Source organism: Gobio gobio (assembly GCF_949357685.1).
Source record: "Gobio gobio genome assembly, chromosome: 22".
Taxonomy (NCBI): Eukaryota; Metazoa; Chordata; class Actinopteri; order Cypriniformes; family Gobionidae; genus Gobio; species Gobio gobio.
This window is the reverse complement of record NC_137118.1, coordinates 14,422,384-14,436,777: the sequence shown is the minus strand read 5'-3', so window position 1 is coordinate 14,436,777 and position 14,394 is coordinate 14,422,384. Positions and strand designations below refer to the sequence as shown.

The window sequence follows — 14,394 nt, the reverse complement described above, 5'->3', positions numbered from 1 at the left end:
TTACAGTATAGACTACATCACCACCAGAGCAAAAGAAAGAGCTGAAATCAGCTAAATTACTGTACTTAATCAAGGTTACAGAAACTTCTGAAAATGTGCTCCATGATACACTTGCTAATTCATATGACAGAACAATGTTGGCTTCTGTCACATGGCATTTTTCTCTTTTAAACACTCTCTATATGCTATTATTTAAAGGTAAACGTTATGAATACATTATCGGTGGTCCTTGCTGCGCTGTGCTGTCTGCCTGTATTTGAATAATCAATCATGATAGTGCCGAGATAATGAGCTGAGCCCAAAGAAATGAAAACTTACAACTGCACTCGCGCTGGCTTAAACTGGCTTATTTTGTAAACCAAAACTGCGTTTTGATATTCCATGTTTTAATATTGAAATAACCGACTTCTTCATAGCATGATGAAACCAGCTAAAATGGAGATTTTCAGATGTTTTTCGATACTTCGTGTCGCCAGTCGTACATCAGGGAACAGTCATCAAATCTGTAGTACAAAGGAAACCCCTCCGGCCCCTTCCGAGATCCAGCCAGTCTGCTGGGAATCACTTGCAATCCATTTCATTTTTTAAAGATTGTCTTACGTCGGTCCTTTTATCTTTAAAGCCCTATGGGCCTTCTTACCACACATTCATCATTTACAGAATGAAAAACATTGTAAAGAAAAGGCCTTTGGGAGAGACTGAGCTGTGATTTATAGGAGTAGCATTGCATCTGTTGTTTGCCTGTCATTCCGGAACAAAAACAACAGTGGCACTTTCTAAACGAGTGTGAATTAGTATTATAACACGAGCATTCAACTTTATAGAAAAAAAACAGAACTACTTATCATATTTGTGTCAGAATTGTTTTATTCTCTAGGATGCCATATTTTGTAATAAATAATGCTAGCATGTTAGTTTCACGTTGTTGTCATTTTGGGAATAATTTGATTATTTTGTCTCTTTTAATTGGAATTGGTCCTTTGTGAAAAGCACTAAAATGACCCAAACTCAGCAAAGTGCACGATAGCCCATAATATTACCATTTTCATCTCAATAATGCCTCATAGTGATCTCCTGGGTTTCTTTCGTCACTGCAAGAGATAGTAAATAGTTAATTTTCTATCCATTTTGAGAAGAAAAAGCTTTTGCTGAACATTTAGAGCAACACAAATCACTGGAACGAAAGATGACTGTATCGTTGTACTTCGGTCCATTGCTTTTGTGAGTCTGCTGATTAAATTCAGCTTCAAAATCTCTCATTTTAATATCATAGGACAATTCCATTCAGACTTTATGTACAAAATAAAACAAGAACATTTCATACGTCTTCAGTGGGCTGAGATCTAGGATATTTGATTGACATTTTCAGTTCTTACACACACATTTAACTTAAAATATAAACACAATATTACAACCAAAATAATTTTTTAATCACACATTTAAATAAAAGCTAAAAATTGTGCCTATTCTACATGCCTTAAATATATACATTAAAATGTGTTTTTTTGTTTGTTGGTAATTTACAAATTTAGCAAAATGCACTATGGTTCATAGCAATCCATTATCACCATCCCATGTCTGTATCTTCACTGGTAGTGTCCATACCACTGTCATAAACACAATGGATCAAGAGAATATGAACAGATATCATGCTGTGGCGTCATTCATCTGAAAAAGCAGAAGCTGCCTTGACTTCCACAGAAAGATCCTCAGTTTCAGAAGTAGAGATGCTCCATCAAACTTCATTTGTTCTTCAAGCTGAGAGGGAAAGCAAAACAGATTAGCCTGTCATGGCTTTGGTTAATGTTTTTTTTCTTCTTCATTTTAGTCATTTGACATTTTTTTTGTATCATTATTACTTTTAGTCCAATTTACTGGCTAAAATACCATCTCACTTTTCCACCGTCGGGCCAAACCGTTCTCATTGCTTAACTGTTCCATTCCGTGTTGATCCCGCCAAGCCAGAACAGTTTGTAAACATGCTGTACCGAACCAAGCTCAAATGGAAATATGACTGGAACCGTTCTTGGAACCGTTCAGCTCGACGGTGGAAAAGCACCTTAATTTTAGCAAACAAAAATAACATTTTGGTGTACAGCAAAGTATATTTAAATATTTAAATATTATTTAAAGGAACACTCCACTATTTTTGAAAATAGCTAATTTTCCAACTCCCCTAGAGTTAAACAGTTGAGTTTTACCCTTTTCGAATCCATTCAGCCGATCTCTGGGTCTGGCGGTAGCACTTTTAGCATAGCTTAGCATAGATCATTGAATCTGTTTAGACCGTTGGCATCTCACTCAAAAAAATGACCAAAGAGTTTCGATATTTTTCCTATTTAAAACTTGACTCTACTGTAGTTATATCGTGTACTAAGACCGACAGAAAATGAAAAGTGGTCTTTTTCTAGACCGATATGATAAGGAACTATACTCTCATTCCGGCGTAATAATCAAGGAATTTTGCTGCCGTACCATGGGTGCAGCAGCGCAATGATATTACGCAGCGCCTGAAAATAGGCTAACTTCCATCAACATAACCAATGCGACAACCTAAAAAGGGGAGCATGCCTTGTAACCATGGAGACATTTGTGAGAGACGATTCATTAGATATTTACTTTGATGCAGATCATGAACAGTATATATTTGAACGTATATATTAGAAGTATATATTAGAAGTTACCTAGCAGGGGACTATTTTCAGGCGCTGTGTAATATCAGTATGATCTACGCTATATGCTAAAAGTGCTACCGCCAGACCCGAAGATCGGCTGAATGGATTTGAAAACGGTAACACTCAACTCAACTGTTTAACTCTAGGGTTGGAAAATGAGCCTACACTCTAAAAAAAAGGTTCTATCTGGCACCAAAAATGGTTCTTCGTCGTAATCATAGAGGAACCACTTTTGGTGCTATATAGCACCATATCTTAACATGTTCTGTATATGGTCGTGGTGCTATATAGCACCATAGTTAGCGGTGCTATATAGCACCTTAGTCGAAGAACCTCTGAAGAATCACTGAAGCACCAAAATTGGTGCTATATAGCACTTAAAAAGGTTCCCCTATGATTACGAGCCAAGAACCATTTTCGGTGCCATATAGAACCCTTTTTTTAGAGTGATATTTTTCAAAATTAGTGGAGTGTTCCTTTAAACATGCATCAATCAAACACAGTCAGTACACTAATGTGTTATAATATTGTGAAATCTTTACGTTTTATTAATTAGCATATTTACAATGTGAAATTCTGACTAGTATGCAACTTAGTTCAAGTTTACTTGAGCGTTTGTATAATTCAAAAATCACAATTTTCCATACAAACTATCACATTTAACAACTTCATATAAAATCACCACCTCTTAAAATAGTTGTTTAGCATAGTTTGTACATTGTTAACATCTTGCAGTATCAGTGTGTTTTATGTGCTTTGTGTAACCTCAAAAAACACTTTTTCTCAATGAACATTTTCATTGGTAATTTCATTAACACTGAATGGAAGGGCATGTGATTAGTGACCCAAAGAGAACTCCAGCAGTGACACTCATTGCTCTCGCATCGATCCATCATTGAAAATTCTAAATCCGGCGTTCGGTACAAAATTGGCAGCAAACGCTCAATTGAGCCGAGTTCCAGAGATTCGGACACTGGCCTCCGGACAGATTTCTGACTCAGTCAAATGATTAGTTTAAATGTGTTTTAAAGGTTAATGGAATGGGGATTTAAAGATGAACATACTGGAACACAAAAAGCATGATGGTGGCAAACGACCAAATCCCCTGCTCTGTTTGGCAGCATTTACTGAGGTAAATAGTTCAAAGGCAGTGTTCTAAGCACCCATGACTAAACATGCTTACTGAACGTATGCATAAGCTTTCGTTTCAAGCCCTGCGTGAATGAGTGCTCGCGTTCCCAACTGTAGTCACGAATAAGACATAGACCCCAAAATGACATTTCCATTTTAAATTGTTATACATTTTGAAAACAATGGAGCACAGACTGGTTTGGTAACGTGAATACTTCATTCAATCATTTAAACTGTTGTAACAGTTCACATTAGAGGTGTTTTTTTTTTTTTATTAATCTTATGAGTGAACCAATCATTCTTGTTCAGGACTTCTGTCTTCAAAGTTTTACTTTATCATGAGCACTGATTTGGTGCTCAATTATTATCATCGATTATTGGTGCACAGTTATTAGGGGCCAAGTACCGAAGGTATAGGCATTTCACGAGTTCACACAAATTAAATAGATTAAAGATTATGCATATTTGGCGTGCTGTCTGGGGGAGGGCTCCAGGCTCTGAATTTTGGCCCGAACCCAGAGTAACCCCCCTCCCCCGTGATAGAGATGGTCTAGAACTAGACTGCATTGTATAATGGATTGTGGATTCCTTCTTCTTCTTCTGCTCTTGAGTCTATGGCAGCCCATAGAACCGCTTGCGGGAAAGTTTGGCACACTGATAGAGGACAGTCTGAATATTAACCATAGCAAATTTGGAGTGTCTAACTCAATCCCTCTAGCACCACCAACTGTCCAAAGTTGCACTCACATCTATGCTAATAACTTTTGAACCGTAAGGGCTAGAAACAAAATTCTGTTTTCCACAGAGTCGAGACGATTTGATTGCACCCTATGACGTCATTTTCCGACATGAAAACGTTTCCGCCATTTTGAGTTTTCCGAAAAATTTACTTTTTCAAACTCCTCCTAGGCCATTACTCGAATTTTCACGAAAATTTGACCATTCATCTTCAGACCATGCGACAAAAACTTTTGGAAATCAAGTGCAAACCGTTCTCGAATAACATAACATGCAAACAAATTCAATGAAGAGCACACCAAAATGAACACGAGGCTATATCTCTGCAACTTTTTAGCATATACTGACCAAACTTGGTGTGTTATGGCAACAATGACCTGAGGCTACCTGCACAGTTTTGGTCCAGTGATCCACCTAGTGATCAGGAGATATGAAAAATGGCTATTTTTGCTTAAAACTTCTGAAAAAAAAATCACAAAACTGGTCTCTTTGCAGAATGCCGAACAATACCCAATTTTCCCATATCGGCCATTTTGGTCGTCTGCTATTTTTAATTTTGTCCTAAAAGGCTGTCCTAAAAGAATGCATTAGTGTATTGTTATGAAACTCGATATGTGTTTTCGCCACCATGGCCTGACAGTACTCAAAAGGTTTTGTGGCATCGCCACCTTGTGGTCAAAAGTTATAATTAAATTTCCAAAAAGGCTAATAACGTTTGATTAAATTAGCCTATTGTAATGAAACTTAATAGATTCTTAATAGACTCCTTGGGTCATGCCAAGAACATAGATACCAATTTTGCCATAGTCGGCAGAATTTTCTGTCCGCCATTTTGCTTTTCTTTAAAAACCTACTTTTTCAAACTCCTCCTAGCACGTTGGTCTGATTTTCACTAAAATTGAATCGTAACATCTTCAGAACGGCAAAAAGTAATGGATTTCATGTTGATAGACGAAACCGTTTATCGTATACTGCATCGACAAAGTTGAGGCATGATGCCAAAATGACTCTGCTGTATCTCTGCAATGCTTTGGCACAGTGAAACCAAACTTTGCATATGTCATTGTAACCTTACTCTGACCACACCACATCAATGTGACCACAGCATCACCTATTGGTTGAAATCATATTACTAATGACTGTATTTGTGATTTTTCAACAACTTTGCCTTTATATGTCTTTAAGTGCTCATTATTGCAGTTGGTCTGATGCTCCCAACCACATTTGCATGACTTATCATGTTCTTTGTGCTTGACCCCCATAATTGCTGCTTGCAGCTATATTTTTTTATTATTATTATTATTATTGGTGCTTAATTATATTATAATGGTTCTTATAATTGAATGTTATTGAATGTTGATTGTAATATTTTGGGTTACACTTTATTTTAAGGTGACATTGTTACAGTGTAATTACACAAACAAGTACGGAATAATATTCACTACTGTACATGTACTAACTATAGGTTTGGGTTAGGGCTTGGTTTAGGGTTAGTTACTTGTAATTATGCTTACTTAATAAATTTACTTTTAGTAAGTACATATAACAAATGTAACTAAGTCACCTTAAAATAAAGTGTTACCATTTTTGTGGAAACCTTAATACACTACAACTGTTTTCAACATTGAGAATAATAAATGTTTCTTTAGCATCTAATCATGATATTAGAATGATTTCTGAAGGATCATGAGACCGTGAAAACTGGAGTAATGATGCTGAAAATATCAGCTTTGCATCACAGGAATAAATTACAATAGAAATATATTAAAATAGTGGTGTGACTGCATAGTCTTTGAGATGAATCTCCAACAGTTGACATGGTTATTTTTGTTTGGTTATGATTTTAATTAATCAAATCATTAAGTTTGATGTAACCAAATATAGTCTGAAACTACAAACAAAAGTTTAGTAATTATAGTCAAGTGTTGATGATTAGTATTCATTTCCCCTAAAGCCTGCCTCTCTCTCTCTCTCTCTCTCTCTCTCTCTCTCTCTCTCTCTCTCTCTCTCTCTCTCTCAAGATTCAGCCGCATTAAATCATCAGCTCCTGTAATATCTGAGCCTCAGGGTCCCATACATTGTGGGCCGTCCTTGTGTGCGCTCATCGCAGCTTCTTCTTGTGCATGCTTATGAACACGCAGGGTGAGAGGGTGGAATAATGCCACTGCGTGCCATTCTGTGACAGCTTGGGCACGCCTGCCGGTTCCCATCATGCATCTCACGTTCCTTCTCCTTCATCTCTACCTAATTAACATTCAATGCAGCCCAGCACGCTATGCTCTGACCTTGCCTGCTCTGATGCAGTTTCCACATGGAAACCGTGGCCCGTACGTTACCGTGAGGACATGGTCCAGTCAGGCGGAATATTGATTCAGAGCAGATATTGATCGCGTATACAACACTCCATTAACTTCTCTCACATGAACACAATGCAAGTTAACATTATGCTCTTGCGTATCAGCACTGTACAGTGTCCACATTACAGCGATTACATGTCAGTATAATTAATAACATTTAGTTACATAGTAACTAGATTTGAAGTTCCTGAAGGAAATAGTAGTGCTTGTACTACAATAAATAAATTTGTGATTGGAACAAATATCAATTTCGATCTTGATTCAGTATCAATTCATATGTATATATCCTACTGTACATATAAGGAAAAATAAGTTTGTCTTTTTAGCATTATTTAAAACTTTTCTTGGGTTAAATGCATGGCATTTATGTCTTGCATTCATTAATATTCACTTGTGTGTGTATAAGTATCATTAAAAATATTAGGATGTAAGTTATTAACTTTTTAAAATTTCACATTTAAAGAAATCTAGTGTTTGATAATGTCTAAATATTTATTCAAATGCAAAGCCTAAAAATAAGTAAGAAGATGTGATCTGCAATACTTTTTTGAGCAACTAGATACATGCATATTTATTGAAGAGCCATACAGGCACCTAGTGGATAAACCATGGCTTTACAAATGAAAATTATTTTCCAGCCACAAAATGACTCTAATTTGCCTCTTTGCATTGGAATTCTCTATTTTAACCTTAATTACTACACTAATTGTAATATAAATTATAAAAAATATATAATAGTAGGACTATTTAGTACCAAAAGATATCCTCGAAATATTCAATAAATATAATTAAACTAAAATATAGAACATTTATTTAATAGAAAAATAGTTAAGGTGTGGTCACATTTGACCACCAATGAGTATACGTGTGACCAATTAGTAAGCAATGAGGGCTAAATACAAGAAAAACATTAACATTAATGTTAACAATGTTGCATCTCCATCACTCTCGATAATAAAATGGTCCTGTAAATATGTTTGACTGTAATTAAAAATTGCTGCATATACCTGTATAGTAAAACTATAAAGTCAGATATAGTAAAACTATAAAGTCAGATACACTATAAAGTGTATCTGCTTAAGCCATTCAAATGCATTGACTGGTTTGTTTACTTTAGAAGCTCTCTGAAAACCACGTGACCGCGCGCGCCGCCGGGAGATGAGAGAGCATGTCGCGTCGCAACCGGTCGCAACTCTGTTCTTCAACGCCTCTGGCGTTAACTGTTATGCCACATTAGCGCCAAAACGCTATTTATTGTTTGAATTTCGTATTCAATTTTAAAAGCTTAGACTTTCATATCAAAAGCAGGTTTGGCAGTTTGGCGTGAGATTTAAATACGTGGCGGCCGGTGTTGATTCTGTGGCGCACCGCCACGAATTAGTCTATGTGTGGGAAACACTGGCCTCGTACAAATTGTGGTTTTGGTCTATACGGCTAATTTTGCCCTTCATGACAACTGTGAGGGGGGAGAATTTTTTTTATAACTCATTCGTTTACATTATATAAAGCCTTAAAGTTCTGCATAATTAAGGGCGTGGCCACTTTGAGTGACAGGTGGATAGCCATTTATCTGCTGTCTGCTAGTCGTCACATCACCTCAGCTTCGCCCACGTCCCGCCTCTTCGCTCATTGTCAGTTATCCGGGAGTGACGCGCTGCCAAGATGTCAAACGGCCAGCTCGACCCTACTTTACGCTTCAGAACTGCTCTTCAGAATCCTATGGGTGACGTCACGGACACTAAGTCCATATTTTTTACAGTCTACGGTTACTTTCAACACACTACTAACTTAACTCAGTCAGGCCACGCCCCCTTTTTTGTGTATGTCTTAGGGTATGGAAGCTTGTTTCCGCCACGGAATAAAACAATGTAAAATATAATTGTACTTTTTTTCTCACAATTCTAACTTTTTTTCTCTTTTCTCAGAATTGTGAGATATAAACCCGCAATTCTGAGAAAAAAAGTTTATATCTCACAATTCCGACTTTATAACGCAATAATATTTATATCACGCAATTCTGACTTTATAACTCGAAATTGCCAGTTATAAAGTCAGAATTGTGCAATATTAACTCGAAGAAGTCTGAATTGTTTGGATAAATAGCAATTACCTTGTATTATTTTTTATTCAGTGGCGCAAACAAGCTTTCATACTTGGGCGGTAATTATTTAAATTAAGAATATTGTGATGTGTTCGTTCCCAGAAGAAAACTCAAGACTACAATCGAGGCGTTTCAGGGAGTTCAGAAACAGTGTGCACTGATATGGAGAATAACTCCCTTTGAGTGACTTTGTGCTTGGTAAGTTTGCAGACCTTTTTCATGCTCAAACAGTAACATTTAACACTAAAGAAAGTTAAAAATGTAGGTCCTCTTTAAATCTTTTGAAACTGTTCACCAAAGAGATTTCTTCAGATTAATTTATTGATTCGTTCAGTGGCACTTTATGAATTGTTACACCAGTACGTTGCTACCAGTGAGTGTCTTTTTAAATGTGTAATGAGTGAGTCACTGAATCGTTCGCCAACCAGTCTTATTATGCTTTATTAAAATTTGTATTTTGATCTGTTACTGTAGAGATGTATTTTCTGCCATATTATCATTGTGATTCACAGCTGGTTAACTTTTGATTCTTGCCTTTTTTGTGTTCAAGATGAGATGCAGTGGCTGAAACTCACTTGTTCTGATGTTTGGAGCCCTGCAGATGTGCGTGGTATTGTGCCACGGAGTTGAGCGTAACACTGCAAACCTCGCATGTGTGACTCCGCTTCAGGCCTAAGAGAGCATACATAAATATATACACATCTATTAGACCACAACTAAACCAACTGCAAATGATCTCAAATCTTCTCTCAGGGCAATATGAGGACTTATTTAGACAAACACCAACAGACATCTAGAAACATGAGCATTTGACCATCTCTTCACCATACATGAATCACATGAAGTAAATTAGGATACAGCCCAAATACAGCACATTGATATTCTTTCTAAAAAAAAAGAAGACCATAATGGTAAATTTGTGAATATTTTTCACTCCAAAATCAAACGATAAATTATATTTTTCAAAATTAAGCCATAGGACTATTTCAGGCAAAATTGTTGCATTTATATATAAAAAACAAAACAAAAAGAAAAATAATAATTTTGTCTAAAACCATACTTATATATAAACATACTGTATACACTGACCAGGCATAACATTATGACCTAATATTGTGTTGGTCCCTCTTTTACTGCCAAAACAGCCCTGACCTGTCGAGGCATCGACTCTACTAGACCCCTGAAGGTGTGCTGTGGTATCTGGCACCAAGATGTTAGCAGCAGATCCTTTAAGTTGCGAGGTGGGGCCTCCATGGATCAAATTTGTTTGTTCAGCACATCCCACAGATGCTCGATTGGATTGAGATCTGGGGAATTTGGAGGCCAAATCAACACCACAAACTCGCTGTGCTACTCAAACCATTCCTGAATAATTTTTGCTTTGTGGCAGGGCGCATTATCCTGCTGAAAGAGACCATAGCCACCAGGGAATACCGTTTCCATGAAAGGGTATACATGATCTGCAACAATGCTTAGGTAGGTGGTACGTGTAACATCCACATGGATGGCAGGACCCAAGGTTTCCCAGCAGAACATTGCCCAAGCATCACACTGCCTCTGCCTTCTTCCCATATAATAATGTCAGAATGCCAGTAATAATGTAAAAAAAATCCTAATGGCCCTACAAATAGATATAATTTACAAAAATATATTATAATGTAATAAAATATACAACCATTTCTTTTGTTTTTTGGGGGGTAAAATAAGACGGACTTGTTTCTGTGACATTCATTCACATATAAAGGCTTGAAATGCAGACATCCATGCTCCAGTAAACAGATTATGCATGACACCAAATATATATGCCTCCTTCACACATGAACATAAGCTTATGTCCAAACATGACTCATATATTCAAAGAGCATGTCTGCATGGAACCATCCAGCGCGTGATGCGGTTTACTATGGGAAGATGGGTGGTGTTAAATGACCCTTACATATGCCACATGACCCTTGCATATGCCACAAAGCCAGTTTAAACAAGAGGAATCTTTTGTTATCCGAGTGTCTTAGCGATCAGGCCAGATAATGAATGGAGGCTCATCAATACCATTTACCACGGATCTATATTCAATCAAAGCCGTAGATTACGTTGGCCTCATCATTGCAGCAACACTGCCTCAGCTTTTCTTTGGCATTGTGCACATTCGCAATGATTAAACACACATAACAGAAGGGGCCGTGAAATACACTGATAAGTCGTATCCTCCCACAGCTCTGTCTTCCCACACCAAATCTGTTCTCCACCTCTAACTAGGACAGACCAGTAAATTATAAGCTTGTGTGAAGCTCGGAAAATCAGTTGCTGGCTTCCTGTGAGGTGGGAAGTCCGATTAAAGCGCTATAAAATGGGAATCAGTTATTGCCGAGCATTGATTCGGCCCTCTGCTGTTAGCACCACTAACTTTTTTATTTATTCAACGATAAAACAGCGTTTGATCGGACAATAGCCAGTGAGTAGAAACAGCATGTCAAGTACTATTCTAGTCTATGTTCATAGAAGACTAATATTTTAAACACCACAATAATAGTGTTTCCAATCCCGAGAGTGCTTGTACTATCACTGCAGAGTGCAGTACTCGGAAGCCTTGAACCCCCATTGAAAACTGCAGCGATGAGTCACATTTATGAGTCACAAGCGTGAGGGACAGGACACTTTTCAATCTGAATCTAAATCCAACATTTGGCCAAACGGCAGCTGGTAAACACCCACGAAATGGTTCTCTTCCCTCTACAAGTCAAAACTCACCATTGTCCGTTTGTTTGGCGAGCAAAGATCTTGCAATCGGGGAGACTCTTTGTCGCGCCATTAATTACCTATTGATAACTGCCTTGAACGAAAACTCTTTAGCTAAGCTGCTGAATAATGCAGATCTTTAATGAAATGCCTGCTTGTGAAAAGACTCTAAGACCATTAAAATGCCTCTACTAAGGCCTGTAAAACAGTGGATGGTCAATGCTAAAATGATATCTGTGCTTAAACGGTGACATTTACGACAGGGTTATTCATGAGCCATTACCACAAACTGATGAAAACAAACATCGTTACAGTTTAATGTACTTTTTTAAATGGACAGTTCAGCCAACCCTCATTCAATTTCACCTTTGCATCATTCCAAACCCATAAGGCTTTCATTCATCCACAGAACATAAAAGTCGCCCTTGTACATGAAATACAATTTCAGCTTTTAAGCTTTAAGTATTTTTTGCATGTTTAACTAAATACAAACAGGTCAGTCAGTAAAATAATAATTTGCGCACCAAATCACAATGTACTGAAAGAAATGTACTTTGAAAAATGACTTTTGATTGGTTCATTACATAAAGCTTGCTTCAGGAGACTTGGAAAATAGCGCAGACGAAGTCACATAAGCCACTTTTTAAATCGTTTTATGGTATTTTTGCATCCTTTCTGAACTGCTTTGAAAAGAGCAAGCAGCTCATTATTTAAAAATGTCCTTTTGTGTTCCACAGAAGAAAGTCATGTTTGGAACAGCATGGGGTGAATAAATGATGACAGGATATTCACTTTTGGGTGAACTATCCCTGTAAATCCTTGTTTTGTCTATTCCTCTCAGAACATACCGTTCATTTCATCTCCATCCTCCAGACTTTTTCCCAGCTGTGTGAGGAGGTTAGCTTGGGCTGCATTTTTTTTGTGCTTCTTGCCTTCGTAGTGCTGTCTAGCCATGCCGGGGTTGTTGAACCAGGCCTTGCACAACTGGCAGTAGCGGTGTGAGAGTCTGCCATGTATGGAAGGACTTCCTGGGGAATCTTCAGTCACCATATGCTCTGAACTGGCTGTCACTTCTGCAAGAGGGCAAAACAGATTTAGGGCCAGATTTACTAACAGCTTGCACCAGCGCAAACCCTCTTTCGGCATTAAAAAAACTACTGTCATTATAGGACCCTTTTAGACGCAAAATGTATGGGAGGAGAGTATTTAAATGAATCATGCAAGGTGATTTACTAAAGATTGCGCTAGTCAATTTACTGGTATTTGCACCATTATTTAACCTCCAAAAAAGCATGTCTTTAACCAATTATGGAAATGATCCGGCTGTGATCCCATCTGCGCTTTTTTGAAATTGTTCGCTTTTATCACTTCCGGTTCCATCTTCCTGAAGTCAATGGGTTTTTGGTTAAGGTCTTTATGGGGTGAACACAAGCTCCAGATATTTTACTTCAACAACATAAAATACATCAGTAATACCGGCTTGTGATTTTGGTAGCACTTTATTTTACAGTGTCATTGTTACATATGTTACATATAGTTACTATAGTAATAACTATAAATTATGCATAATTATATGCAACTAACCCTAAACTAAACCAAACCCAAATCCTAACCCTATAGTAAATACATGTAGTCACTTAATAATATTACTCCGTACTTAAATGTATCATTACAGTGTAACAAAGACACTCTAAAAAAGAGTGTAACTTTAAAATAAAGCTTTTACTTGTCAAGTGGCTATAGAGGTTGTTGGGGACATTAATGGCTCGTTTCCACTGAGCGGTACGGTTCGGTACAGTACGGTACGGTTCGGGTCGGTAAACCATGAATTCGGCGAGCGTTTCCACTGCCAACAGTACCCTTTTTGATAGGCGTGGTGTATGCCGGAAAGTAGTAATCAACGTCACTTGATAGGCGTGGTGTATGATGGCGCCTCTTGCGTTGTCGATCCCCCTGTCGCACGCGCAAGTGACGATTCTCTGTCAACCAATCAGCGTTCTGCAGTGAGTCTAGCTCCACCCTTTAGTACCGTACCACTGTGCTTGGTACCCTAACGGTAGGGTACCGGAAAAAGTGGTACGGTAAGGTACGGCATTTTGGTACCAGTCACAACTTTTGACAGTGGAAACGCAAATAAATGCGTACCGTACCGTACCGAACCGTACCACTCAGTAGAAACGAGCCATAAATGTCGTCACACCAAACAGAAAAACTCATCTACTGATCATCCCACTTTTACAGCCTCGTTGTGTTCTAGCAAACTATCTAACTCAAACTTCCAAGGAAAAGAGTTTAAATAAAGACAGAAAGAGTTGTCGGAAACGTAATGATGGTGACGTGGTGTAGTTTGTTTATGTTTAGCTTTTAACTTCTGCCAATTGTATTTAGGCATCAAAATTCATATAAATGTGTTTATTTGTGAAGATTATCATGATGAACATTATTGTCTGCAATATTCCAAAAACCAGTGGGTTTTTGTTGAAGGAACCAGGGTGATGCTAACTTTCAGGTTGGCCTAACAAAACAGTACAAATTTGATCAAATTATCAATAAATTTATAAACTAAAAATGCAGCATCTGCAACAAAAGAAATAAAGAAAAACGAGACATTCATAGTGCAACATACAACACAATCTTACGGCAATTTGTACATATT

General features: G+C 37.6%; 1 protein-coding gene across 1 annotated transcript in view; it reads right to left on the bottom strand.

Moving 5' to 3' along the window:
* Positions 1-852: 852 nt before the first annotated feature.
* Positions 853-14,394, bottom strand: part of zmat4b (zinc finger, matrin-type 4b) — a 59,092-nt gene continuing 45,550 nt past the window's right edge. The window contains exons 5-7 of the mRNA XM_079803810.1: positions 12,587-12,811; positions 9,578-9,674; positions 853-1,758 (exon numbers count right to left, since the gene is read on the bottom strand). Of these exons, the coding sequence (XP_079659936.1) occupies positions 1,743-1,758; positions 9,578-9,674; positions 12,587-12,811 (338 nt within the window). The 3' untranslated portion in view covers positions 853-1,742. The remainder of the gene's footprint in view (positions 1,759-9,577; positions 9,675-12,586; positions 12,812-14,394) is intronic.